The sequence below is a fragment of the Sus scrofa genome, chromosome 14 (assembly GCF_000003025.6).
Source record: "Sus scrofa isolate TJ Tabasco breed Duroc chromosome 14, Sscrofa11.1, whole genome shotgun sequence".
NCBI lineage: Eukaryota > Metazoa > Chordata > Mammalia > Artiodactyla > Suidae > Sus > Sus scrofa.
This window is the reverse complement of record NC_010456.5, coordinates 19,841,136-19,867,034: the sequence shown is the minus strand read 5'-3', so window position 1 is coordinate 19,867,034 and position 25,899 is coordinate 19,841,136. Positions and strand designations below refer to the sequence as shown.

General features: G+C 47.7%; 1 protein-coding gene across 5 annotated transcripts in view; it reads right to left on the bottom strand.

Annotated features, from left to right (window-relative positions):
• The window catches only part of MFAP3L (microfibrillar associated protein 3 like), a 39,120-nt gene continuing 16,001 nt past the window's right edge, over positions 2,781-25,899 (bottom strand). For 2 of the 5 annotated variants that reach the window (XM_005670484.3, XM_021073250.1), the window contains exons 2-3: positions 22,957-23,371; positions 5,763-11,169 (exon numbers count right to left, since the gene is read on the bottom strand). In XM_005670484.3, coding sequence (XP_005670541.1) covers positions 10,241-11,169; positions 22,957-23,371 — 1,344 coding nt within the window. In that variant the 3' untranslated portion in view covers positions 5,763-10,240. Of the gene's footprint in view, positions 3,961-5,762; positions 11,170-22,956; positions 23,372-25,899 lie in introns of those variants that run through there. The other 3 variants (XR_002338664.1, XR_002338663.1, XM_021073249.1) reach the window with 3 other exon arrangements.

Here is a 25,899-nt window from a genome sequence, read left to right as displayed (position 1 = left end):
CAGCAGTGGCTTCAGGTGAGGACTTTTCAAGGCTTCTCAGACAACCCTGTTCCAAAATCTGCAGCCGGCACCTTTCTGACCTCAGTAGAGAGCCTTTTCCTCAATGTTGTGGCCAGCTCTCTCAATTTCAACCCTGGAGATGTCACCTGGCATTAATGCTCTCTCTGTACATGAGGAGTGACAGGTACCACATCATGGCTGAGGGGCACTCATCTCCACGCCCATCCTGCCCCAGGAGAGGAGAGCAAGGCTAACAGATCACCTGGGTCACAGAGGCTGACCCTGACTCAAGACTTGTTACCACTGTGCCCTGAGGTTTGGAACCTCTGGAGTGTATCTAGACATTTTTGTAAAGGTACGTGGCAGCCATGCCCATGTTCTGTGCATCCTCTGGCTTGTGGAGATCATGGTGCGAGCTGGAGGTCCATGTGTCCCTCCAAACAGGACACTGCGACTGCTGCAGCCTCAGGCCCCGCTTTGCAGGAGTTTTCTAGGGTTTCAAATGCCTGGCTGCCTTCCTTTGTGCTTCAGAAGCCACACCTGTCTGACTTCATGGTACAAGTCTTTCTAAAGCAACAGGAAATTGGACATCCAAAACCTGATAAATTTGCACATATTTCTCTTGGAGAAACACACTTGTTCCATTTGGCTCCAGGTAAGCTTTGATTATCTAATTAAGCAAAGTTCACTGATGTAAAAATAAAAGTGAATTCTGGGGGAGAAGGGTGGGTGGGCCTTGTGTGATGGAATGTTTTGCATCTCGATAGAGGTGGTGGATGCACAGAACTCCATGTGGTAAAATGTCACGGAACAAAATGCACTCCCACAAAGGAGGGTAACACTGGTGACGACTGGGGAACGGTGTCAGTGCTGATGCCCCGACTGTGATGGTGCCCTTGGCTTTTGTAACAGGGTTACCCTTGGGGGAACTGGTAAAGTCTACATGGGATTTCTCTGTACTATTTCTTTTTTCTTTCTTTTTTTCTTTTTTTTTGTCTTTTTGCCATTTCTAGGGCTGCTCCTGCGGCATATGGAGGTTCCCAGGCTAGGGGTCGAATCGGAGCTGTAGCTGCCAAGCCTATGCCAGAGCCACAGCAACGTGGGATCCGAGCCTCGTCTGCAACCTACACCACAGCTCACAGCAACGCTGGATCGTTAACCCACTGAGCAAGGGCAGGGACTGAACCTGCAACCTCATGGTTCCTAGTCGGATTTGTTAGCCACGACAGGAACTCCTCTCTGTACTATTTCTTATGGCCCCATGGGAATCTAGAATTACCTCAAAATCAAAAGTCTAATTAGCATAGACTGGCATCTTAAACAAACAACATTTATTGCTAATAGTTCTGGGGGCTGGAAAGTCCACACATATCCAAGGCTCTGGAAGATGTGGTGTCTGGTTCAGACCAACTTCCTGTCTTCTCGCTGTGTCTCTATGTGGTGCAGGGGCCGAGGGAGTCCTCTGGGCCTTTTTATAAGGGCACTAATCCCATTGCTGGGGCTCCATCCCCACGACCTAGTCACCACCCAGAGCCCCCACCTCCAAATGCCATCACATTGGGGTTAGGGGTTCAACTCCCGATTTCAGAGGGCACAAACATGCAGTCTACTTGTGAGCTTAGTATAATCACCTTATTCTCATGTTATCAAGAAAGCCTTCCATTTTAAGCTACAGATAAATATTTCTAGATCATCCAGCTGTTCTGCTTTTATAGTCATTGAAAATCTCTCATTGATTCAAAATGACTGGGAGTAAAATGTTTGATTAGTAAAGTAGCCTGGTTATGAGAATTAGCGAACTTCTATGAAACACAGCAATTACTAATTTCAAAGAACACAGAAAGCAAAATATATTTAACTCAATCACCTCAAATCCATTATGGAGCAAGAGAAGGTAACATAAAACAGTTAACATGATATAAGAATTTCTGTTTATCTATATGTATTATTATTATTTTTGAGTTAAATTTATTTTCCTTTTTTCAGGATCTGGCAGGTTTTCAGAAATATCACAAATATATCTCAAAATATAAAACTTTAATGATCACAGATTCCCGATATGAGCTGTCATCTTCCTTTTTTTCCCCCCACAAATGGAATGCATTTACATTTTCTGCAATTTCTAAGGTCATAGCACTTTCAATTTTCTTCATTAGATGATGATATTTCTACAAACATGGTGCTAGGTCCTAATTTTTGTCATGTTTCAGTTTTAAAATACCTTCAAACAGAGCCAACATTAACATTTACCTCTTTTATGTTCAAGTGTCTACTGTATGTGAATGAATGTTTCCTATCATAAAGCACCTTAACTCCTACATGTTAGCTTGGTCCACTGGTCCCAAAGCTGAGGGAATGCCCTCAGGAAAGAAAGGAAACATTATTCAACTGTGAGGGTGATGGTACATACAGATGGTTCTGAAGAATTTTACCTCTTTCTTCAGACAAACTTGTCATTCCCCCCCCCTTCATGTAAAAACCTTAATGTTCGGAATCAGGAATCTTTCTAAAGCTTTGGGACAACTTTATTCACCTCATGAAATAGCTGGGTAGAATAAATGACCACAGCAGATGTCATCGTCAATTAGACTTAAAAACCGGGAGTTCCCCATTGTGGCACAGCGGAAACAAATCTGGCTAGGAACCATGAGGTTGCGGGTTCGATCCCTGGCCTCGCTCCTTGGGTTAAGGATCCAGTGTTGCCGAGAACTGTGGTGTAGGTTGCAGATATGGCTCAGATCTAGCATTGCTGTGGCTATGGTGTAGGCTGGCAGCTGTAGCCCCAATTAGGTCCCTAGCCTGGGGACCTCCATATGCCGTAGGTGTGGCCCTAAAAAGACAAAAGACAAAAACAAAAAAACCGAAAACCACAGATCCTTATCATGTCTCGGTCTCCAGTGATGTCAGCTTCACGAGAATTAGGAAAACTTTCAGGAACCAGATGCTGTACAGCATTTAAACTGAGCAACAAAAAGTCCCCTAATTTTGTTAGGAGTTCTATACGCAGGTGATTTTTTGGCATGATTCATGGGAACTCCTATTTCATAATAAGCTTTAAAACATAAGCCAGCTATAAGAAAACTCACTCCATTGGTAGTGAGATATTTGCTTTTTGAAAAATGTATATTGCTCTATCAATCTTCATATTTTTCAGCTGATTTAATGTTACCTAATATCTCAGAAAAATTCTTATTTTACTCTTGGGGTCTTCATTTTACCTAATAGTTAAATGTAATTGGTACTGGCTAATTTACCTGTTATTTAAAAATACCTCAATGAGCCACTTCACAAATGAATACACTTCTTTCAAGATGTCAGTTCTAATGTCCTTTCCAAAACATACTAAACTACTGAGGCACTTAATCTGCCAGTTCTTTCATTTTCGGGGTGGTTGGAACGTCCTTTACTGAGTGAGCTACAGCCTCAGGGCAACTCAGGCGCTAAGAAAGCACTTGATTTGCCTGACTTCTGTCTGCAACACCCATTTGGCAGAGACCATTCACTTAAAAGTGGGCTTGCCACATGGCTTGTAATTAATGTCACAGTGCCAGCAGCACCTGCATTTTGGGGGTAATCTCTTTGATATGAGTTCGTTTATAATTTTCGAGTTGACAATAAGCGGACGATTTTATTGTGTCAGGACAAACTCATGCTTTCAGGCTCCAGATGACTCGACAAGGACTAGGGTGGAACTACTTTTAAAATTTTTAACTCAGTGCTTAACACCTACCAACCACGGAGTAAGTACGGTGTGTGGTCAGGGGCTCCACTTCATCACAGATGTTCAAGCAGAGTAAAGCTGTGCGTTGGGGCCTCTGCCAGAAAGACAGAGAAATCAACACCTGACACTAACCTTCTAACTCTGTGACCACATGCTTCTTTGAAAAGCACTCACATTAACATTACGCCTTACCTAGGCTCCTCTGATTGGCGCCCATGCAGAACACATCATTCCAAAACCTGTAAAAAAAATTAGCAACTGTTTGTTCTGGGTCTGAAAACATGCACCAGTCAAAATCACTTGGTGAGGACAAAACCTTCCTGTTTTCTCTTCTCTGATGGCACAATCATTAATTTTCCCATTAAAGTCAGCATAATTCTCTTAAGCCCTTTCTTGTTTGAGAGAACTGATGGATCTTAGTTACATGCAGAGTTTATCAGGTAACTCACTCAATTTGGTTTGCCTCTCTAGCTACAGCAAAACCCTGACTTGTTGGTGTTTCTTTTCCATTTGGTATGGTTGTTTCTTGTTTTGCTTACATGACCGCATCTCGTCTCATGTGAGAGGAATCCAACTTTCAAAGCGTTCAAAAGGGCATCTCCTGGAGTTCCTGTCGTGGCTCCGTGGTTAGTGAATCTGACTAGGAACCGTGAGGTTGCGGGTTCAATCCCTGGCCTTGCTCAGTGGGTTAAGGATCTGGTGTTGCCATGAGCTGAGGTGTAGGTTGCAGATGCAGCTCAGATCCAGCATTGCTGTGGCTCTGGCATAGGCTAGCAACTATAGGTCCAATTCGACCCCTAGCCTGGGAACCTCCATATGCCGCTGGAGCAGCCCAAGAAATGGCAAAAAAAAAAAAAAAAAAAGAAAAAAAAGAAAAAGAAAAGAAAAAGGCATCTCTTTAGCATGCTCTCAGATTTGCCCTGGACTGGGTGTTGCCTAGGGGTTTTATGTTGGATCCATGACTAACACCTTCTCCTGTGGAATGTTCTGGGCATATGAGTTTTCTGGTCTTTTGGAGTTTTATTTTATTTTTTTTTTTGCTTTTTATGGCCATACCCATGGCATATGGAGGTTCCCAGGCTAGGGGTCCAATTGGAGCTACAGCAGCCAGCCTATACCACAGCCACAGCAACGCAGAATCTGAGCCACGTCTGCGACCTCCACCACAGCTCACGGCAACACCAGATCCTTAACTGAATGAGGGAGGCCAGGGATCGAACCTGCAACCCCATGGTTTCTAGTTGGATTCATTTCCACTGCGCCACGACGAGAACTCCTGGGGTTCTATACAATAAGCTTGATGGTATGTACATATTTAAAATTCTTTTTTTTTTTTTTCTTTTTAATGGCTACACCTATGGCATATGGAAGTTTCCAGGTTAGGGGTTAAATCAGAATTGGAGCTGCAGGCTACAGCGACAGCCACAGCAATGCCGGATCCTTAACCCACTGAGTGAGGCCAGGGAGCAAACCTGCATCTTCATGGAGACTATGTTGGATTCTTAATCCACTGAGCCACAATGAGAATGCCTAAAACTATTTCTTTAGATAAATTGCTATAACATTTGTCAGGACAGAATTAGATTGTTGAATTATTTATTTATTTATTTATTTATTTATTTATTAGGGCCACACCTATGGCATATGGGAGTTCCCAGGCTAGGGGTCGAATAGGAGCTGCAGCTGCTGGTCTATGCCACAGCCATAACAATGCCAGATCCGAGCCACATCTGTGACCTACACCATAGCTCACGGCAAAGCCACATCCTTAACCCACTGAATGAGGCCAGGGACTGAACCCACGTCCTCAAGGATACTAGTTGGGTTCATTACTGCTGAGCCATGATGGAAACTCCCAAGACTGCTGAATTTAGATAAAGTTTGTAGATATACATAAAAACTAATTCACTTTTCCCTTTTGTCCAAGATATGCCACAAATGCAAAAGGTAGGGATGACAATTGACTACTGATTTCTTCCACTGGAAAAAGTAAATCAGGCCACACTCACATGGCCCCAAGATGGGGCAGGACACACTTGACACACCTGTGCAAATCCTTTATTAAAGCAATAACCAAAATACAGGGTCGGTCACATTTTTTTTTTTTTTTTTGCTGCTATATCCACTTCAGTATTAGTAATTTGTTTACACTTTTACGTTATTTTTAAAAAGTGAACATTTATAGTTCACAAATCAACAGTTTGCCATTTCCGCCCAGATACATTTTGCTGTCTTATTTTCCAGTTTTAACAAAGGACATCTAGGACCAGAGGTACAATACATCAAGCATCTTCTGTGACCCTGACTCACGGTGAGCAGCGAGAGGGTGCCCAAGAGATACATTGAAGGTTTTCATTGCTGGTTAAATAAAAATGACTTACACCAGAATATGCGTAGAACTATCTGTCTTCTGTCTCTACCTTCTCTACGAGCTTCGATTCTGATTGTGGTATTCTAAGCATTAGGGCCCTTAAAAATGACATCTCTAAAAAATGTCGAGTAAAGATTATCACCCTCACACGATATTTTCTGGTATAACAGACCAACACTCAGTCCTTCAGATAAAGCATAAGCAGCAATTGTTTTCATTTTCTTCCCTATCACTGATTTGTTTAATTCAGACCTGATTAATCACTGTAGAAACCCTAAAAGCCATTAGAGGAATGAACTCTGTGATCTACTAAAGGATTTTTAAATGAATAGGTGAATGTAAAAAGGACTAATACCGGGGAGGTAACAGATGCTCAAAGTATGTGTGCGAACATACAATGGTAGATATTTAAAGAGTACCAACGATTTAGTTGCAAAAGAACAGACACCAGGATTAGGATCTAAAGGGACTGCAAAAAGGGTGTGTGAAGACAGGTACAGGATGGTCGTCGAAATGCGCTGAGTACAAAAGAGAATATCTCAAACAGAAGGTAAATACCCCAGTGAGACACTGGGATCAGCCCTGTTCACAGGATGCCAGGGGCTGTGGTTAGGTGTTTCAGTTCTGGCACAACACTGACATTCTGCCTTGCTGGCTGGGACCAGTATCTCTAGGGTTGAGCTGGTTTGTGTGGGCTGCACTACATTTAGAGGCTGTCGGTTCAAAACATGCAAACACTATTGTACCTCATGTTTTCTTCATGAGCTAAATAAAGAGCCAGACAGATCTGAGATCACCCAGAAGCAATGATCCAAGTTCGAGATTTGAAACATTATGGGTCCAGTGAAACTTACATGGCCATTGCTCAAGTCAAGTCTGCCTAGCATGTTGCTTTCTCATCTCACGTTTGCCCTTCAAAGGGAAGTTTGGACCACACAGACTCCAACCACGAAAATGAAAGCCAGAGTAAAAAAGATAAAGGGAAGCTCCCAGCCTCCACTGGGCGGGACATCAAGCCTCTCGGCCCTGGTTTTGAAAAAAGGAACCTCATCAGCATCTGTGATCAATCAGAAACTCTGGGTGCAAAGACACAGCGCAATTATGCTCAGGATGGGGGAGGACACTCAGGTATTTTCAGAGCCCCTTCTAGACGTTACACGTATCACATTTGGTTCCTAGAGGTTTAGTCAAGTATTAGTGTTTCTTTTTTGTCAAGTATGATATACAAAAAGATGAGACTAGTAGATGTGCCTAAAGATATGAAAATATAATATATAAAACAAAACCATTATAAATTACATAGATTTGCAGTATAAAATTGTTTTTTTCCCCCATTTAGAATAAATACCGTCCAAGTTTACAGATCATCTAAGGGAATATTAAATATGCACACATATCTGAATCAGTTCTAGAATTTCAAGAAAAAAAAAAATCACTAGAGATACGACCAGATGACTCAGAAACCAGGAACTGCTTGCTTTTGAGAATGACGAGCTAAGACCCAAGGGACATGGCTCGGGATTTAGCATTAAGCTTTGAAAACTGCCCAAATGCATCTGACGTGTGTGTGTCGCGTGCACACACATGCATGCAGGCTCTCTCTCACATGCAACCATATTTCTAGGAATCTCTATGGAGTTGAACGATTTAATTTATCTTAGAAAAGCCAGCTGAAAGTCACGAGGTCATCTACCTTCCCTGTTCTAGTAGCGATGCCTCGCTCATTTTGTAAAGAAGCTACAGCACGGACAGGACAGGGGAACCTTTCTGGATGGAGGGATCTTCATGGCCAGCCAGCCCCCTCTTTGGTTGGCTATTAGTCTATCAAGAGCTTTCTGATGCCTGAAAGAGGGGGAACATGTTGAAAATCTAGATAATCTCCCCAGAGGAAAGAAGTGAAAACCAACCTGAAAACATTCTTTGGTCACACATCTCTGCTCCCACTTCATAAAAAATCTGAACTTTTAACTTTCCACCCTCATCTGGGTCTCAATGGGGGGAGACACGCTTCCCTGTAATTTCTGGGTGGGAATCTGCACATGGGCTTTGGTGGAGCAAGAACTGGACAGAGTGGGAGAAGTTCATGCAGTGTAACAACACGGACTTGGGAGCTCCTGTGGCTGCTCTGGGTGAACAGATCCATGGTCAGAATCTGCTGATCTCCACAACACATGGTGAATGTTTATACTCTGAGAGTTGGAGATAAAACTTTTCTGCAACACACATACAGAAGACTCTGGCCCAGAGCGACCCAGTAGGGGTCGAGGATTCTCTTGATGGCTCCTGACTCACTTTTCAGTGACCACCTGACCCCCCTAACTGATGGTAACGGGCCACTGTGGCCAAGAGGGATCCCATCCAAGTCTTTGTCTTGTCAGACTGCCTCCCACACCATTATCTATCAAGAGAGACACCCCTGAAGCCAGACCCTCTGCCTTCAGGTACAGGGCCAGATACACCTGCTGGAAAGGTCAGCAGCAAGAGCATCTAAGGTCACATGTACATTTTTGCTCTCAATACTGCTGGGAGACCTCATGGGAGATGGCAAACTTTCCATAAAACTATAGGTCTCTGAGCCAGACATCGAGCAGCACCTCCATGTCTGTGGATGAGAAAGGTTAAACCAAGGGAGGTGTCTAAGGTCAATTATTCATAGTGAGAGTGAGCCACAATCATCGGGTCTGCTCTCTCACGATCAGTGTGGCCCAAGTAATCTCCAGAGAACCCCTGATGTGGCCATGATCCTCACCAAGATTTCAAAGTCATGGCTCCCCTGCTCCTAAATGGAAACAAAATCACACCTCTCATTCTTCCCACAATTACATCTAAACTGCAGGTGCTGCCCTAATGAGTTTTTTGAGACACTGCAGAGAAGGGCAGGGTGACTGTATTGGCTTGGTTCTGTGGGCCAGTGAACCATCTAAGTGGGTGCTCAGAGCCTGTCTGGCCGGTGCTTCTGACAGGTGAGTGCTGGCCCTTGGACGACTACTTCCCTCTTCCTCCATGTCATCGACCTGCCTCTTGCATAACTGCTTTCTTATGGGACCAAACATTAATTGAAGAATTTTGGCGTGAAACCTGATGCCATTATTCTACCTCTCACTCTCCCCTTCAAGGACGGACAAGTTAGCCCTGCAGTTCCCAGAAGTGGGCTGGCCAGGTTAACCCCACGGACCTGAACACGTGCTGCCCCAAACCAAGTGTCTAGGTCACCTGGCAGCCCCCAAAGGAGGCGCGTGTTCTACACCTACACAGATTCATCAGGCACCTCTGTCTTTGGGAGCGAAACAAACAGCAGCAACCTTGTGTGGGGGATGACGTCACTTCAACGTAAAAACAGCACTTTTCCTGGACAGCTGGGGTAAATTCAAGTTTTCAGTCTCCCTCCAATCTCAGCTGAGCTCAGCAAAAGGCTCTCAGAATCAGACAGGTAAACACATTTTTATTTGGCTATTAAAGTGCTATCCCTGGGCAAGGTTTTTCTCTCAGTTTCACAAAAGCAGCTTCATGGGAAACAAAAAAAGCACTGTCCGAAGACAGGCCTGGGAAACGACAGAACTCAGGAGGTTGGCAACTGCTCTGGAGTATAACAGACGCCTGGTGGGTTTCGGCCGGGACACCACAGCCTCTGAGGTCAAGGCCAGGGGGGAAATAAGGACCAAGGAGCAAAGGGGGATGAGACCAGACGGGAGGATGAGCGTTCCTATCATTATAACCACCACTTGGTTATAGAGGAACAGAGAGGGGGTACAAACTGAGAAGAAAGTGCAACAGACCCATAGACGTGCAGTGGCTACCATAGCGGAGCTATAATTTCTAAAAGGAAAAGCAACGTGGTGTGCACTGGACAGGGTTCTTGAACTCAAGAGTATTTTAGTCAGGGACTCTTGGCCAAAAGGGCATCACCAATTAAGGTATTTGGCAGAAGAGAGCCCCTGAAATCCTATCGCTGGGCAGACGCCCGCCCCCCCCAACACCTGCACCCTGTGGCTCGCATCCTCTTTCTGGGAAGACGCCAGCCGCGCACGGACGGCCTCACTCCTACCTATGGGAAGGGCGTCTTCTGGTAAGGCTTAGCGGCGAGAGCGACTGCATCTGTGCTGGGAGGAGCAGCCCTGATTCTCGGGTGTGCATAGCTTAGGGGGCGATTACACATGGCTTTCATAGATGACGCAGGCCTTTCCGTCAGGCGCCCTGGCCGGTTCTGAGGTCTCCAGGAGAGCTGGTGGCAGGGCGCGGTCTAGTACCTCGACCGGCGTAGGTTCTTCAGAGGTCAGCGCCGTGGACGTGATGTCGGTGGAAGGCTCCGCAGACTCTGGGGAGCGTCCGGCGGACGGCTCACTATCCTCACCATCTCCGGCCTCGAGCGGCACCCCGTCCTGGTCGTCCGTGGGCCCCCTCCTGGACTGAGGGTGCACGGACACCTGGATGGCAATCTGCTGGGGCTGCTCGTGCAGTGAGGAGGCGTCCGAGTCTGCAGCGGGGGAGTCGCTCCTCTGCAGGGCGTCGGGGATGGTGTAGACCTCATCTCCGGCAGCCTCCTGACCCTCCGGCGCCTGGCGCACGAAGTTCTGGGCCTGCTCCTCCAGCCCCACCACCTCCATGAGCTCCTCCACGATGGTCCTGCAGTTCATGATGAGCGGCGGCAGCGGCACGCTGCGGGCCAGCTCCTCGATGTAGCGGGCGAATTCCATGGTCTTGAACTGGGTGACCTTGGCCAGCTCCAGCGTCTTGGCGGAGGTGATGATGGGGATGCGTTTGGCAATCTCGAAGGCCTTCTGAAGCTTCTCGGCACCCTCGGTACGGAAGAACTCATTGATGGCCTTCTCGGTCTTCTTCAGATGGCTGCTCATCATGCAGAGGCGGGTGACATTGAGGACCAGGACCACGGCGAAGGCCACGAGGCATACCACCATGTAGTACACGCCCATGTCCCCCGATGTGCAGACCACCCGCAGCGTCACCGTGTTGTTCACGGAGCCGTGTACGTTGGAGGCCACGCACGTGTATTTACCTCGGTCTGAGAAGGACACCCTGGTGATGTTCAGGAGGCCGTCCAGCATCTGCCACTTTCCTGCTGGGAGGAAGAGGACATTGTCAGATAGGACCTGAGCTGCCCTGCAGGGACCACCCCGCACAGCGCTGGGCGCATCTCCCACCACCTCGGCCACTGCTGAGGATGGTGGGGGCGGGGACACTGACTGGGCCAGCAACTTGGGGAGGGGCCATAATACTAGCCCATTTTATGGGACAGGGAAACTGAGGCTCATGTACACTGAGCCACCTCCTACAGTCACCAGTTTGGAAGCAGGTGAGCGAGGCTCAAACTCAAGCTCACAAGGCTGTATGTACTCTTAGCACCAAATTACACTGTGTGATTCCACATCCTGGAGAAAAATTAGAAAAACGAACCATTTGGAAAACACGGTACTCTTCCTAGAGAATTCCTTAATGTAGCATCTGGTTTTCTAACCTGCCAGTAAGCATGGCTCCACTGACCATCTGTTCACTGGAGAGTTTTAATGCTTCTCACATCATGAAGCACTTTAGGATCAAGATAAAATCCGGAGTAAATCAATTAAAAGTGTTTTCCTGGGTTTCTCAGACTTGAGACTGAAGTTATCCTGGTAGGACCTCAGTTGATATGAACATCACTCACATCATTAATTCTGAGACTTTACAATGAAGTGTCTGCCTTACTAATAGTTACAAGCTAATGCTGGGAGGATTCCCGGGCCGTGTGCGAAGGACCACCAAACTTAGTTTAGCTTTGCAAATAAATCATAACCCATCTGGCTGAAACAGTCCTCACGCCAAGGAGAATGCATGCTGAAAAGTGTTTTAAGTGTTAGGAATTCTCCCCTCCTTTGGCCTGGAAAGGACCTGACATTGCCCTGGGAACGAGGTTCTGAATCTGGTGAGGGTCTCTGCTTGGGACTGATTCTTAGCTGGCCCATGTGCCCGCAGGGCAGAGGACCCGGGAAACGCGAGCCTCGGTTTGCTTTCCAGGTCCCGGGTCTGAGCATTTGTGAAATCCTACCACCTCCCCAAATGGTCCTGCACAGATAGGACAGTCCTGTCAGGCCTCGGCGTTGGGGGGTGGTGGTGGTTGTAGGAGTGGGCAGCCATCTCCCTGTAACAGCCTTTGAGTTCCCAAGGCAGCCTCTCTTGGGACGGGGCCACTTAAGATGTGGTTTTCTTGAAATGTCTGTCACTGTGTTGTAGTTTTACTTTCATCTCTTCCTGGTGGCGACTTCATTCTAAGTCAAAGCCTGATATTTTCCAAAAGCAACAAGCAATGTGTGGTTTTTTTAAAAATTTTTTTTTAATTTAAACTTGTGAGCATCAAAGTGATCAGGGCCTCAAGGGACTGTGGAATGAGGAGCAGATCCCTCCTCATGCCAGCATTGTCTGCCCCAAGGGACATCCTTAGGGAAGCTGGCTGGAGTAGGGGGTCCCTGGAGGTCTCGGCCCTGCCACCTGCTGGCCTGGGGCATTGGCAGGGACACCTCTCTAGATGCAGCCACATTACTTTACTCTCTGAGAGAACATCTGTGAGGAGGGATCCCTGAGTAACCAGCTTCCAACAATTCAGCCAGTGACCTTTCCTCAAGAGTAGAAAACACTGGTTTGGAAAATCCAGTGAATTTCAGCATCTTATGAATGTACATGAACAGACCTACCTAGCTCCTGGTCTGTGACCCCAGCTCTCGTCCAGATGGCAGGGACAAGCCTCCCACCCTGTTGGTTCCCAAATGTGAAATGTGACACTTCCGCAGACTTATCCACATATAGAATCATCTGATGGAGGGAAATTATCAATTTGTTGTCTTAAGATGTGTGTGTTTCCTAAAACCAGACTCCAGCAGGCACAGAATAAAAGGACAACACTGGTTGAGTGAAAGCTTATCCTAGATGTGGAAAGTCCTGGGTTCTAGGGAATTACAGACTGGACCTGTAGTGGTTTCTCACATTGACCTTCCTCACTTTGTTGGAAAATAAATCAGGAAATAGGATGGGAGAGGGTGCGAAGGTGAAGTTATTTGCACAGGAAATGAATGGTTAGGATCCATTCCTTCCCCCCCAGCCTCCCAGGCCTTTCCTGTGGAGAAATTATCTTACATACAAGGACAGATTGGTGGAAACCTGGGTGTGAGAAAGGAGCATAAAAAAACACTGAAGTCAGGAGGCAGGCACACCTTTCTCCCCACACCTCAGCAAGACTTTCAGGATCACTGTATTCTATCTGTCATAGAAAAGTGAAATGCAGAATTGCACGCTAGTTACAAGATACCTGTGTTTTCCTCAACTGACGATTCAAAGGGTTTCTAAACTTTAAATTTACAGTTATCTTCAAGCATGCTTTTAATCATCTACTTCTCTGTCCTGGACCCAAGCCATTCAATGCAGTTACTGACTCAGACATTCCACCTGCTCCCTTTTCCATGGTCAGAAGGGGTCTGGGGTCAAACACAATTAGGTGACACCTGTGGTTCGCTGTGGGGCAATGGGCGAGATGTTCAGCACATAAATGATTAGTTTGGGCCATATTCTGCTTCTCAGTCCAGGACAGACTAACACCTACCATACTCTTTATCCAATAATTAATCTGGTTTGTTCTTGAAGCCTGGAGCCCAGCCACAGATTTGTGCAGCGACTATGTCGGCGTAACTATAAACCGTGACATCCACATTCGATGATCCTGACATAGATGGGTAGTACCCAATAGGAGCTGTGACACCAGGTACATAACTGAGACCATCTCTCTGTCAGCAATTCCCTGTTTCCCGTCCATGACAAGGACAGCAGGACACCCCTCTCTTTAGTTTCAGTCCTTTGCTAATGTTCTCTTGAAACAAAACACATGTCACATTTACTTTATGGAATTAAGATCTTATTACTGCCTCTTAGGCTTCCTCTCAGGTATGACCTGGTAAAATGAACCTGTGACCCGGATCAGACATTCTACTCCAGACCTCAAAGTGAGTCTCTGGAAGCCAACACACACATGCACACACTTACTCACCCAAGGACTATAATGACAGACTCTGACCTCAAAGGTGATGTAGGCCTTATCACTTCCTTTCTAATGGCTGATACACTCCTTCCTTCCCAGGCATTAAGCCTCTAAACACTTTTGAACCTCAGTGTGACCTGCGGTTAGTGAGAAATAAAGATTCCCACACGTTCCACTGCTGTAGGCAGCCTCATATACCACAGACCCCACATGGCGTGTGTGGGGGGGTGGTCCTCCCATCAGCAGGGATGGGGGAAGGGGCTGGGCTCATGGAGAAGCACATGCAGCCAGCATTGTCCTGAGACCTTCCTGGCTGCACGCAGCTCTTCGCCTCATCTGTAAATGCCATGTCCTGACTTGTTCTAGAAGGTATGACCTCAGCTATCAGGGGGTTAAGGGCATGAAAATGGTCACAGTGGCTGTCACAGGGACCTGCAGAGCCAGCAGCCACATGGGCAGGGACTCAAGGGGGCTGCTCCTGGGATACTAAACTGGAGCTGAACGGGAATGTCACGATCGGGACGGAATTTCCACTCAGCTGCATCACTTCAGCATGAATAAACACCTAGTATGTTAGCAGCTGATGCCAAGTTCTTCAGCATGCAGTGATTGTGGAGGAAATCAATGAGGCAGATGTTCTGACTGGGACACCAAAGGCCCCATGAAATGCTTCCCTGACACTGGGAGGTTTGTCACTGATTCCTGTTGCCCAGAGGGTAGCCACCCCCCTGAGCCCCCCCCAACCCCCGCTGCTCTGGAAGGGCTCCACCCATCCCATTTCCCACCCATCCTGAAGGCTGATACCTCAGTAAGGCTGGGTGGCCCTTGGGGGCCTCAAGCACACCTGGGCATCTGCTAACAGCACCCCAGGACACTCCAGGCACAAGAAGCCCAAGGGCAATGTCCCAAGAGAACCAGGGAAGATCCTTTGCAAAGAGAAATGCTGACAGAGGTTCATCCCTAGCTGAACTGCATGTGTGCTGCATGATGAGGCTGGCGTCTTTAGGACAGAGGTCCTTATCGCGTTTACATATTCAGTCAACAAACATGATTGGATAAAGTATCTATCACCAGTCTCCACATAGACCCCCAGCTGCAGAAAGCATCTGGCTCAGGAGGGATGTAGGCCCAGCCAACTCTGGGGCATTTGCCCTGGACCGGCAGTGTGGACAGTAAGGATGCTGCTGAGAGGGGTTATGGTATCTGGGGGCCGGGAGTGCAGGCAGAGGAGCAGGAGGAAGAGAAAGCTCTTCCAGGGCCAGAAGGGGCTGTGGCCATGTGAGCAAAAGAAGGGAGCTTGTGTGCACTGCCGCTGATGGACCTTGCAAAGCAGGAGGGGCTAGAGACACTTGGCCATCCCACCTCGTCTGATGCTCTGACCCCTGGTTCAATCAGCAGAGAAAACCTCAAAGTCCAGATGCAGGTGCTGGCAACGGTGGGATTTTTAAACTAAAGAAGATTTCATTTCAAATGGGGGGGGGGAAATAACTGACCATGCATTTGAAAGAAAATAAAGTTAAATTACTAATTTATGTGACATACAAAAATAAATTCCAAGTAGTGTGAAGAACTAAATGTAAAATTAGATGTATAAATTTTTTTTTTCTTTTTACAGCTGTACCTGCAGCACATGGAAGTTTATGAGCTAGGGCTAGGGACTGAATGGGAGCTGCAGCTTCCAGCCTACTACAGTTGGCAGCAACCCCGGATCCTTAACCCACCGAGTGAGGCCAGGGATTGAACACGCATCCTCTTAACTCACTAAGCCATGATGGGAACTCCTAAAGGTATAAAAAAATTACCACAGGATATAAAAATATTTTTCTACCCTTGGGATGGAAAAGCCTTCTTCATCATTTCAAGAATCCCAGAGACTGTAGTGGAAAACACTGATGGATTGGATCTCTCCCAAATTACAAGTTTTACCCTGCAAAATGTGTCTTACTAAAGCAAAGAACAAATGACAGAGTGGGAGAAAATTCTAGAACATTTGACAGACAAAAGCTTAATAACTATTAAACAAAACTCCTACAAATTACGACTGATAACCCAAAAGAAAAAAAAAGTGGAAAAGGATATGGATGGTTCAGTCACAGAAAAAAGCGATGCAGCTACATGCACAAAATCACTACTGGTGAAATCATAAAGAAATGTAGAGAGATTAAAGTCATTTTTAAAAACAGATGATTCTCATCAGTCATCTATTTTATGCAGTAGTGTGTGTAATGAGAACCTACTGCCTAGCATAGGAAAATCTACTCCATAGGTTATAATAACTTATGTGGGAAAAAGAATATATTTATGTGTATGACTGAATCACTTTGCTGTACACCTGAAACAAATACAACACTGTAAATCAACTACACTAATGAAATTATATTAAAAAAATAAAAACAGCTAACTTTCCACCTTTAAGAGCCCAAAGGGAGGGACACACTGATTACACACCACGTTTCTGAGAGAAGAGGAAAGGCCATGGCAGGTGGGCTGTGTGGGTAACAGCCCTGCAAGGTTGGCTTGGGAGCATCTACGAAAATCCAGTTTGTGAGTTTGTGGTCACAAGATGTGAGCTGGTGACCTACTTTTAGAATTCTTGAAATGCTTCAAATCAGGCAAGCCTAGATTGACTGGGAAAATATTAATGCATGTGAGAATATCAAAGGAGCGAAAAAAAAAAATCTCCTTTTTGGAGTTTTTCTCCCCAGGGACACAGTTCTAGAACCTTCCTCCCACCAACATCCTCTGGGCAAAGCCATCACCTGCCCCTCCCCCCCAAATCCTCCTCCCCTGGCTGGGAAGGCAGCTGACCTGGTACCACTGTGTCACCAAGGGACCCCTGCACATGGAGTGGGAGTCATGCAGAACAGCACAAACTCATGGTGACAGGACTGTTGGGGTACTGTCCAGCAAGCAGAGAAGCAGGTCAATAGCATCACAAGGCTCGTTAAACCTGTGACACCAAGAAATGCTATGGCACACGGGTTACCGCGACTTGATGTTATAGGTCAGCACCATCGCTTCTGCCAACACCTCTGCCAAATGACCACTGTGCAGAAAGAGCAGCACCAACACTTCCCAGAACTGAACCAGCATGACCATGAAGATGCTGCAGCTACAGCGTTATCCCTCAAACCTACGTCTAGCCGAATCCCAGATTTATCCAGCGGTTCCGCAGATCGCTCAGCGTTAAAAATGAACATTATACCCAAAGGCTAAGCTCTTAGAATTTGCTTCAAATTATGTATGGAAGAAAGGGATTTCTTTTTCCTTGGAGACGCCTTTCTGTGGATGCGTAAACAAACTGATGTGTTGTTCTTCCACATCCTTAATAGGTGGAACGAGAAGATTAAGCCTCTGCTCACAATCCCACTTAGATACAGAGGCTCCTAAGCTTTTCGAGGAGGTTATTTTCTTGAAACCAACTTAAATAAAACTTCTCAGGTGATGAGAGTTCCAGGAATGTTTAGGCCAACAGAAATGAAGGGCAATGGTCACTTGAATGGCATCACACTGAATCCACACTCTTCAAATGAGAACCAAACACACATGCATGTCGATAAGCATGGGGCCAGTTTTCCAAGACCTGAAATAGAGGCTGCTCAGGAGAGAGGCTCCAGGCCTCTTTACCAAAGAGAACTGAAAACAAAATGAGTGTCGCATGGCTGCACCTGTTAGGGGCTTCAGCGGGAGGGACAGCTGCCCAAAGCCCCTGCACAGACTCAGAGCATAAAAGCCGCAGCAGGCTGCCAGGGCTGGGTGCCCCCACCCCCATTCTCCTGGGAGGCCTCCCCCAACAGTCCTCAGCCACTGTCACAAGCTGCTTCAACAAGAGGTGGCCGGGATCATCCAGGCTTCGTCCAGCTCCCTGCTCAAGGAGGTGGGGCGATCAGGGCTGTCCACAGCCAGCAGCTGAATAGCAGCTGAAAAGACCTGTCTTTTCATTTCCTGGCAGAGGAAATGGCTGACCCTCTAGTCACTGGACCTGGTAATCTTCATTTTTTGTAAAGTGTCAGGTATGTTATTCCACAATGGGCTGGCAGAGTCTCTCCTGAGAGCAGGTGCAGGGTCTTCTAGGAGCTCCCTTCATGGGGCCAAACAGTTTTGTGTGGGGAGTCCTGGCCCTCACTGACCTCTCAGAGGGATGGAAAAGGGTCTTTGTGTGGCTGAGACTAAAGTATACTGGGCTCACGCCCCAAATGGAGCACAGCTCATAAAAGAAACACTATAGATGGTTGGTTCTTACTGTAAGGCTGGCCCTTGACATGACTCAGTCTGGAAAGTGAACCAAAGTACCACTTTATGGAAAAGCACAGCACTGGTTCAAACATGGCTAGTGGACTCTGGAATGCGTCTTCAGCTGCTGATGATCCTTCTTCGGGTTGGACTGGGCTCTTCCTCTTGCCACCCTTGGCATCCTGCACCGGATCATTCTTAGTGGGGCTGCTGGTGCACTGCAGACATTGGGAGCACCCTGGCTTCTGCTCACCACACACCAGAGGCACATCTCCACTCCCTTCCCCTCCCCCTTTGGCTAGGACAACCTTCGCCTCCAGACTTGGCCACTGTCCTCTGGGTTGAAGAACTACTGGGAGGGCAAAGGACAAATTCATCCCATGCACACAGTATACTCCATGTCCACACTTGCAGCCTGCCCAGAGCTGGAGCTTGCAGGCATCTATGGGTCCTGTGCACGTGGAGGGGATATGCTGAGGAGGGCAGGGGTCTGCGCTTACCATCACAGCTGTCATGGCGTCTTCTTGAGATTTTAAATAACACTTAAATCTAGCTTGTTTGGGTGTTTTATGGAATGCTTTTTAAAAGGTTGAGAAATTGAGATGGTGAATAAGAAACTGTCCAGAAAATTATTTCCTTTCAAGACACACCGTATCATGAAGCAGAGAGAGAGGGACTTGGGATCGAGATGGTGACGACGGAGGACACTGGTAACATGACCGATGACAGTGACGGCTGCTGTCTGCTGACAGCTTGGTGTGTTCGAGGCACCCTCACTGAGCAGTTAATACACAAGATGCACAATCCTACCTGGTGCTGGAAAAGCAGTATCTCTCTACTTTACAGGTAGGAAAACTGGCTCAGGAAAGTTGAGGGAACAGCTTGGAGAGATACGATCGTGCTGTTCTCAGTTTCTGGGAATGCATTTATAGATACATAAATTTTGCCTACTTCCTTCTGATGAGTGATTTTTTAAGTCTCAAATACTTAATGTACTAAAAGAGGAATTCAGCATACCATTCTCAGAGGTTAATGCACATCTTCATGCTTCATTTGAGTGAGGCAAAGGATGGTTTACACTCAAGGCTTTTTGGACTGATTCCCCCCTTCTAATCTGCAAGTCGGGGGAGGTTACACACGTCTCAAAACATAGCCACAGTCTGCTGTGGTCCTTTGCAGGAGGTGGTAAAAGCATGTTACAGGCTACCAAAAACATGTGCAGAAGTAGAGGGTAAAAACATGACAGCAATGCAAATTAAAGCAAAATTTCTCACAATGAGTCCCTCAAGGGTCAAGCAGCTGTGAGACAACTGTGAACGTGGTACACACTTCAGCTTAGCTTACTCTGTGCGTGTTTCTTTTCAAAGATAATTCTCAATCATTTCTGGGGACAGAATGCTATAAGATAATGGAAAACAAATCCACAGCAAAAGTCTAAAACTAACCTAAGGAAGAATTTCCAAGTTAATCACTAACGAGCTGGGCATGTTTACAAAGGCCTGTGTCTTTTCTGGAGCAGACTTTTTGGAAATGCTTATTATTGATCACCTGACAAAAGTGCCACCGTGCATTGAAATGTTTTAAAGTCAGAGTAAGAAGCTACAGCACAGCTACACTGGATAATCAGAACCTGAAATAACGGGGACTTTTTTGCAACAATTTCTGGCAACTGTCTATTCCCATTCACCTCCAGCAAGAGGAAAATCTAGAGCAGAACATTTTGTGGCCATTCATGGTTACTCATGTTATTTGACTTCTCGGTTATTTCTGTAATATGGCTGGTGGACCACCTCAAACATGACCTTTGGTGAACTCCAAAAAAAGTCTCCCTCCTGAAAGAGATCACACATCAGCCCTTCCTGGTCTGTGGACTGCAGTCACCCGACGAAGACGCAAAGCAGAGCAGCTGCTGCTCCTGCAGTGACAGGAAATACTCCTGCCTTCTGGGACCGGCGGGGCTGGCGCCAGGAACAACTGGCTCACTTTCTCAGTCTCATCGAAAAACGGAACTGCTCCTGGAATCACAAAGCCCCCGTGGTTGGCTCCAGGGCAACTGGCCAGGCGGCTGGGAACACACCTGGTGTGTCCCTGTCACAGCAGGGTCCCAGCTCTGCCTCCCTGTGACAGTGGTGGGGCTGGTACACCACCTCTCCCATACAGCCTCTCATCGTCTCACTGGGTCAGAGGCTTTCACAGTCCCTCGCCTACTGAGGCCTGAAGGATGAATGGGTGCTGGTGGGCACAGGGAGAGAGTAAACCCCACCCAGGCCACACCCTGTCGGATACAATCTTCTCCACTTGTATGTGTGGGGATCAATACCCTTCAACCGTCATGCTTGGTAAGACCAAAAACGAGGTGTATAACTTGGTACAGGGGCCTAATCAATGGTAGTGGTTGATAATGGAAACCAGGATCATTCTGGTTCCAAGAGCCTCTGCTGTTTCTGGGTAACATTCTGAGATGCTGGTGCCATTCTGCACACTGCGTCAGTCACCTCTTTGTTATTCATGAATTACTGCTCCATTTAAATGCGCCTATCTGCCTGGAGTCTGAACTCTAGGTCCTGGTTATAATGGTGGCATCGTTGGGTCAGAAACAAAGAGTTAAAGACCACAGGCCCTTGAATGGCAGGGCTATCCATGCTCGTGCTTTTTTGAGGAGGATAAATGTTCTGCTATTTCCTGTCTTGCTTGTTGTTTTGTGTGTTACCCGTGGCACTCGTGTCCTGAAATGACTATTATTATGCACAGTAATTACAAAAGCTGAGCTTGAACACCAAGTACCAGTATCGTGAGTTCTTATAAAAAATTTAAGTGTGTCTCCCTTATGAGGTTTTAAAACAACCAGCTGATTTGAGCAGGGCCGCTGGCTGCAAACAGGAGCTGAGGGTTATGAAGGCACAGCCTGTGCCCAGGCTGGGTCTGTGGGGCCCTGGGCATCTGCTCTCTAGCCCCGAGCACCCATGGATGCAAGTGTCTCTAGCTCATTCAGCCTCCCAAGGCACAGCTAGGGAAACAGGTCCACTTGCGAGGCTGACGCCAAACCTATAACCCGAGACTTCCCACCATTGCCCTGTGTCAGTCAGGACCAGGCAGGACAACACTCAGTGATACAACCAAAATCCAGGCTGGCTGCTGCTGTTCCCAGGGCTTCCTCCTCTCCAGGGTGCAGGGCTCTTTAATACCCTGGCCGGCCTCTGCATCCAGGCCTCTAGGGGCTCAGGCTGGGTCTTAAGCCCTGTTACTCTTGGATCTGCCTGGGAATCCTCACAGAGGCCCATCCACAGAAAGACCCTGGAGCCCAGGGACCACTGTGCATATTGTCATGGTTACCAACCCTGGCAGGTGTGACATCACTTGCCACTTCCTCCTGACCTGCAGGGGAGGAAGGGGCTGCGGGGATGGTAAAAGGGCCAGGGATGTTCTGTTCCGTCTGCCCGTCAGCCCTGAGGGTTCCAGTCACAGCCACTTCACAACTGCAGGACTGGGGAAAAGCAACATAAAAGAGATGTCTGGACTGCACTCTCTCCAAGGTCTCTTCTAATTTAAGAGCTCTGTGGTCCCATCATGTCACTTGGTACAGAGGGAGTTGGCCTCCCCCAGGTGAAGCATGAGATTTTCACAGCTGTAATCCTCAATGCATATACTGCACGGCCTGGAATAGGAGGAGTGTGGAAACACCAGCCCACAGGTCACCTCAGAAGCCTGGATGTGGGGACTGCCAGATACCCCATCCACCTAGCACCTAAGGAGATGACAGAGTGATTGAGGTGACATGAGGAAAAGCTTGGAAGTATGGGTCTTCCAGATGCAGGCTCTCCCGGAGGTGAAGCACTGTGGGCTGGGAGGATGGCGGGAAAGGCAGCAGAAACCATGCCACTGCTGAGTCGGATGGGGGGAATCACCCCACTCCACCCCCAGGTCATTGCCAAGACCGCGCAGAAAGGACATCCCCAACTTCTGGAAAGTCAGGCTCAATTCCCACACCTGGCCAGGAGGTGCAGGGCTCTGCTGACCATCAGGGCCTCTCTGGCCGCAGTTGAAGGGGATTCCCACCTCATGGCCAGAAGGCAAGCACTCCCCCAATGCACCTGCTGCTTCTCGCTCCCGCAGCCTCCCTCCCACCTGGCCTTGGATGAAACACTCCAGACACTCCAGCCAGGTCCCAGGAGCTCAGTGGAGAGTCTCCAGCTGGTGCTCAGAACCTACCGAGATTTCACTTAAAAAGTGTGGCCTTTAAACCCACAGTCCATGAATTAAACTGACATTGAATGATAAACTGCTATGTGCTGGGAAACAAAACTCCCTTATAAAACGGAACATATGCTTGAGGAAAATCCACTTTCCACTCATCACTGTAAGATTTTGCGTGTTATATCACAACAGTTCAAGAGGCCTTTTAAAGACTCTGATGTTTGCTTTTTGCCTTCTGAGTCAAGAGTGCAAAAGCGAATTCACGACTGCTCTGAATCTTTAAGGATGTATATTTCTGTCTTGCCTTAGAAAAACAACACAAGAGGAGATCTGTAAATGACTTGAATAAGAACAACTCAGGGTCTGGCCCCTATATTTCTACTCCTATTTTATGACACTGGATACAACCTGAAAGCCTACCTCCTCTCTCCTCCACCTCTTCTTTCAGCAGCTTGCCCACGGAATTATACCACTTGAACTGGGGTTCAGGGATGCCATAAACACTGCAGTTAATCAAGGCACTGTTCCCTTCCTTGACGATGATATGGTCAGTTCTGGCAATGACCACCGGCGCAGCGCCCACGACCATGTCAGTGCCATTTAAAGTGCTGTTGGCCACACTCCTAGCAGTTGCGAGAGTGGACACTAGGATTAAAAAGGGCACAGAAGGCAGAAAGCACGCAGGCAGACGGCTCTTCACTCCGTCCATCCTCTTTGCTTGCTCCGTAAGGCAACAGGATGCTGGCCAGAGGGACCTTCTATGGGACAGCACGCTGCTCACAGCCTGAGGGGCACACCCACCCTGGGTCCATTGACTTGGCTTTTGATTAAGAACCTGTTAAAAAAAAAAAACAAACACATAAACACATAAATAGTAGCATTCATACTTTACTATTCATGAAATGTTAAGAAACCCAGCTAAAATACACATCTGCATAATTTTTAAACAGCACACATATCGAGAAGATGTGCCAAATGTTAGGTTGTATTTTTCATGGAAATTGTGTCAATGTACTTTTGTTGTTTTTGCTCCTGAAGCACCAAACTCTTGGCAGGAACGTGTTAACTTTATGTCACATGATGTCAAGGGGCTGGCAGCCGGCCGGGGCTTCTTTCATTCCGCACCACAAGGCCCCCTTTTGCCCGTCCTTATCGTGGACACACCCGGGGGGTGCACTTGGGCGCGCCCAGCCTCTCTCTGCCGGTGTCCATGGCCTCCTGCCACTTTAGTGTACACACCTGGGCTCTGCCACTTTGAAGGGCTCCCCCAGAATCAGAATGGCACCCCCCCACACACACAAGGACACCTCCTCCTCTTTCAGACCCTGCCCAGCTCCTCAAAGCCCACAGCATCCAGCTTCCTGTGCTCATGACCCTGACCTCCCACACCATCACTCACTGGATTCCATGGTTTCCATCATCACCTGCCTCCTAGGATGCAGGGGCTGACATGATGGGTGGCTGCATGTCTTCGTCCCAAGATCTAACCTTCACCGACACCCCTCTTCTCCATTGCACCCAGTCATCACACAGCCACACCCGGGACCGACCTTTCTTTTCTCCAAATTCTAAATTCTGAAGTTCCAGTCATTCCGAGCTTCTCAGTAACCATCTTTCATCGCACCCCACCTTCGCCCTCTCCTCCTGGGCACAGGTGCGTCCCTCCTTCCACGGCTGACATGATCTGGGGCCTGCCGGGCAGCCCTGGGCAGCCTTGCCAGGGTGCTCTGCCAGGAACTCGGACACGAGGTCCCCAAACCCAACTGGCTTTACCTGCTGATCGTGCTGTGTTTCCAGATCCCTGCCTGCAGGTCTGGGCAGCGCTGTCTATGCCGGAAGGTGGGAACAAACCTCAGTCAACCCTACCTCCGCACTTGTCCCTCTGAATGTCAGTAACTACATGCTGTTGACCCCACCTCTTAAACACCGCTTCACTGTCCCCTATTTCTGTGTGCTCTGCGCGAGCTTCCCTCTCTCCTTGCCAGCAATGGCGAGGATGGTCCTGCAGGATCCGCCACCTTCAGCCTTCCTGGGTCCCAGGCCGACCCCATAACCACTTCTTAACTTGGCAACCTCCGTGTCCCGGCCCCGCTATGTCACAGAATCTGAATTCCTTACACCTTCTAGTCACTCAAAATCAGTACTGAACATCTACTGCAGGCAGACCTCATTCCAGGTCCAAGAAATATGAGCAGACAGGACAGGTCTCTCCTGCGGAGAATACATCCTTGCAGGAAAAGCAGACGAGGAGTCCCACATACATGAGAACCTCAGCTAATGACAAGGGCTTCGAAAAACACACTGTGATGCACCTGAAAGCTGAGTCATGCAATCTGAGAGAACGTCACTGAGGAGGTGGCCCAGAGCTGCACCTTTTTTGGGGAATCAGCCACACTGAGAGATGTAGAAGAGCATTCTAGGAAGAGCGAGTGACAAAGGCTAACAGGTGCTGTGAGGTGGGCCAGAGACCAGACGGCCAGACCACGGAGCTCAGAGGACAGAGTCAGGAACCTGGGTTTTCTTGGATGATCACGGAAGCACCTTGAGAGGATAGGCTATATCTTTGAAAGTCAACTTCCTGGTGGTATAATTTATACATTTAAAAAGTGTCCATTTTAATGCTGCATGTTAATGGGCTTCGACAGATTTACACACCCCTGTCACCACCACAACAAATGAGGCAGAGAATGTTGTCAGCATGGCCAAACGTTCCCATGTCCCTTTCTGGTTCTGGCTTTTCTAGGAACCCATTCTGGTCCGTGAGGTAAAGGACTGAGGCTCATTTCTCATGCAGCTGTTCCAGGCCGTCTGCAGAAAACATTGTCCTTTCATCTGTGAATGATCCTGCCCTCTTGGCAAAACAATGAGTCTCTTTCTAAACCCTTCCTTCTGCTCCACTCGTGTCGAGGCTAGTCCTGAGCCCAATGCCATCCTGACTGTCCTGTCTTTTGCATTTTCTTTGTATCTGCAGTGTCTTCAAGTGTCCCTGACACTTAGATGCCCAGTGAGTTGCTAAATGAATGAATGTCTCTCCAAAAGAAGAGAGCAGACACTATACTTCCAGTTCTGTGAACAGTGACACTGCAGAGGTACGAAAGGTGATAAACTGGCTGCAGATTTCTTCATCAGGAAAGATGTGCGTCTTGTTGGTGCCACGTAGCCTTGCATGCTCCCCATGAGGCCCTGGGGCAGCCCACTGGGCTCTCCAGCAGGGTCATGGGGTTGTGGGTCCGAGGAGACAGCACAGGCATGACACCTGCCACGACTCTGGAAATAGTTTTCTGTCCTTGGCTCATCTTGGGGGTCTCCTTTCAGCAGGAAGTTAGAAAGCTGACCTGTGCCCACAGTGCCATTAGGAGCATG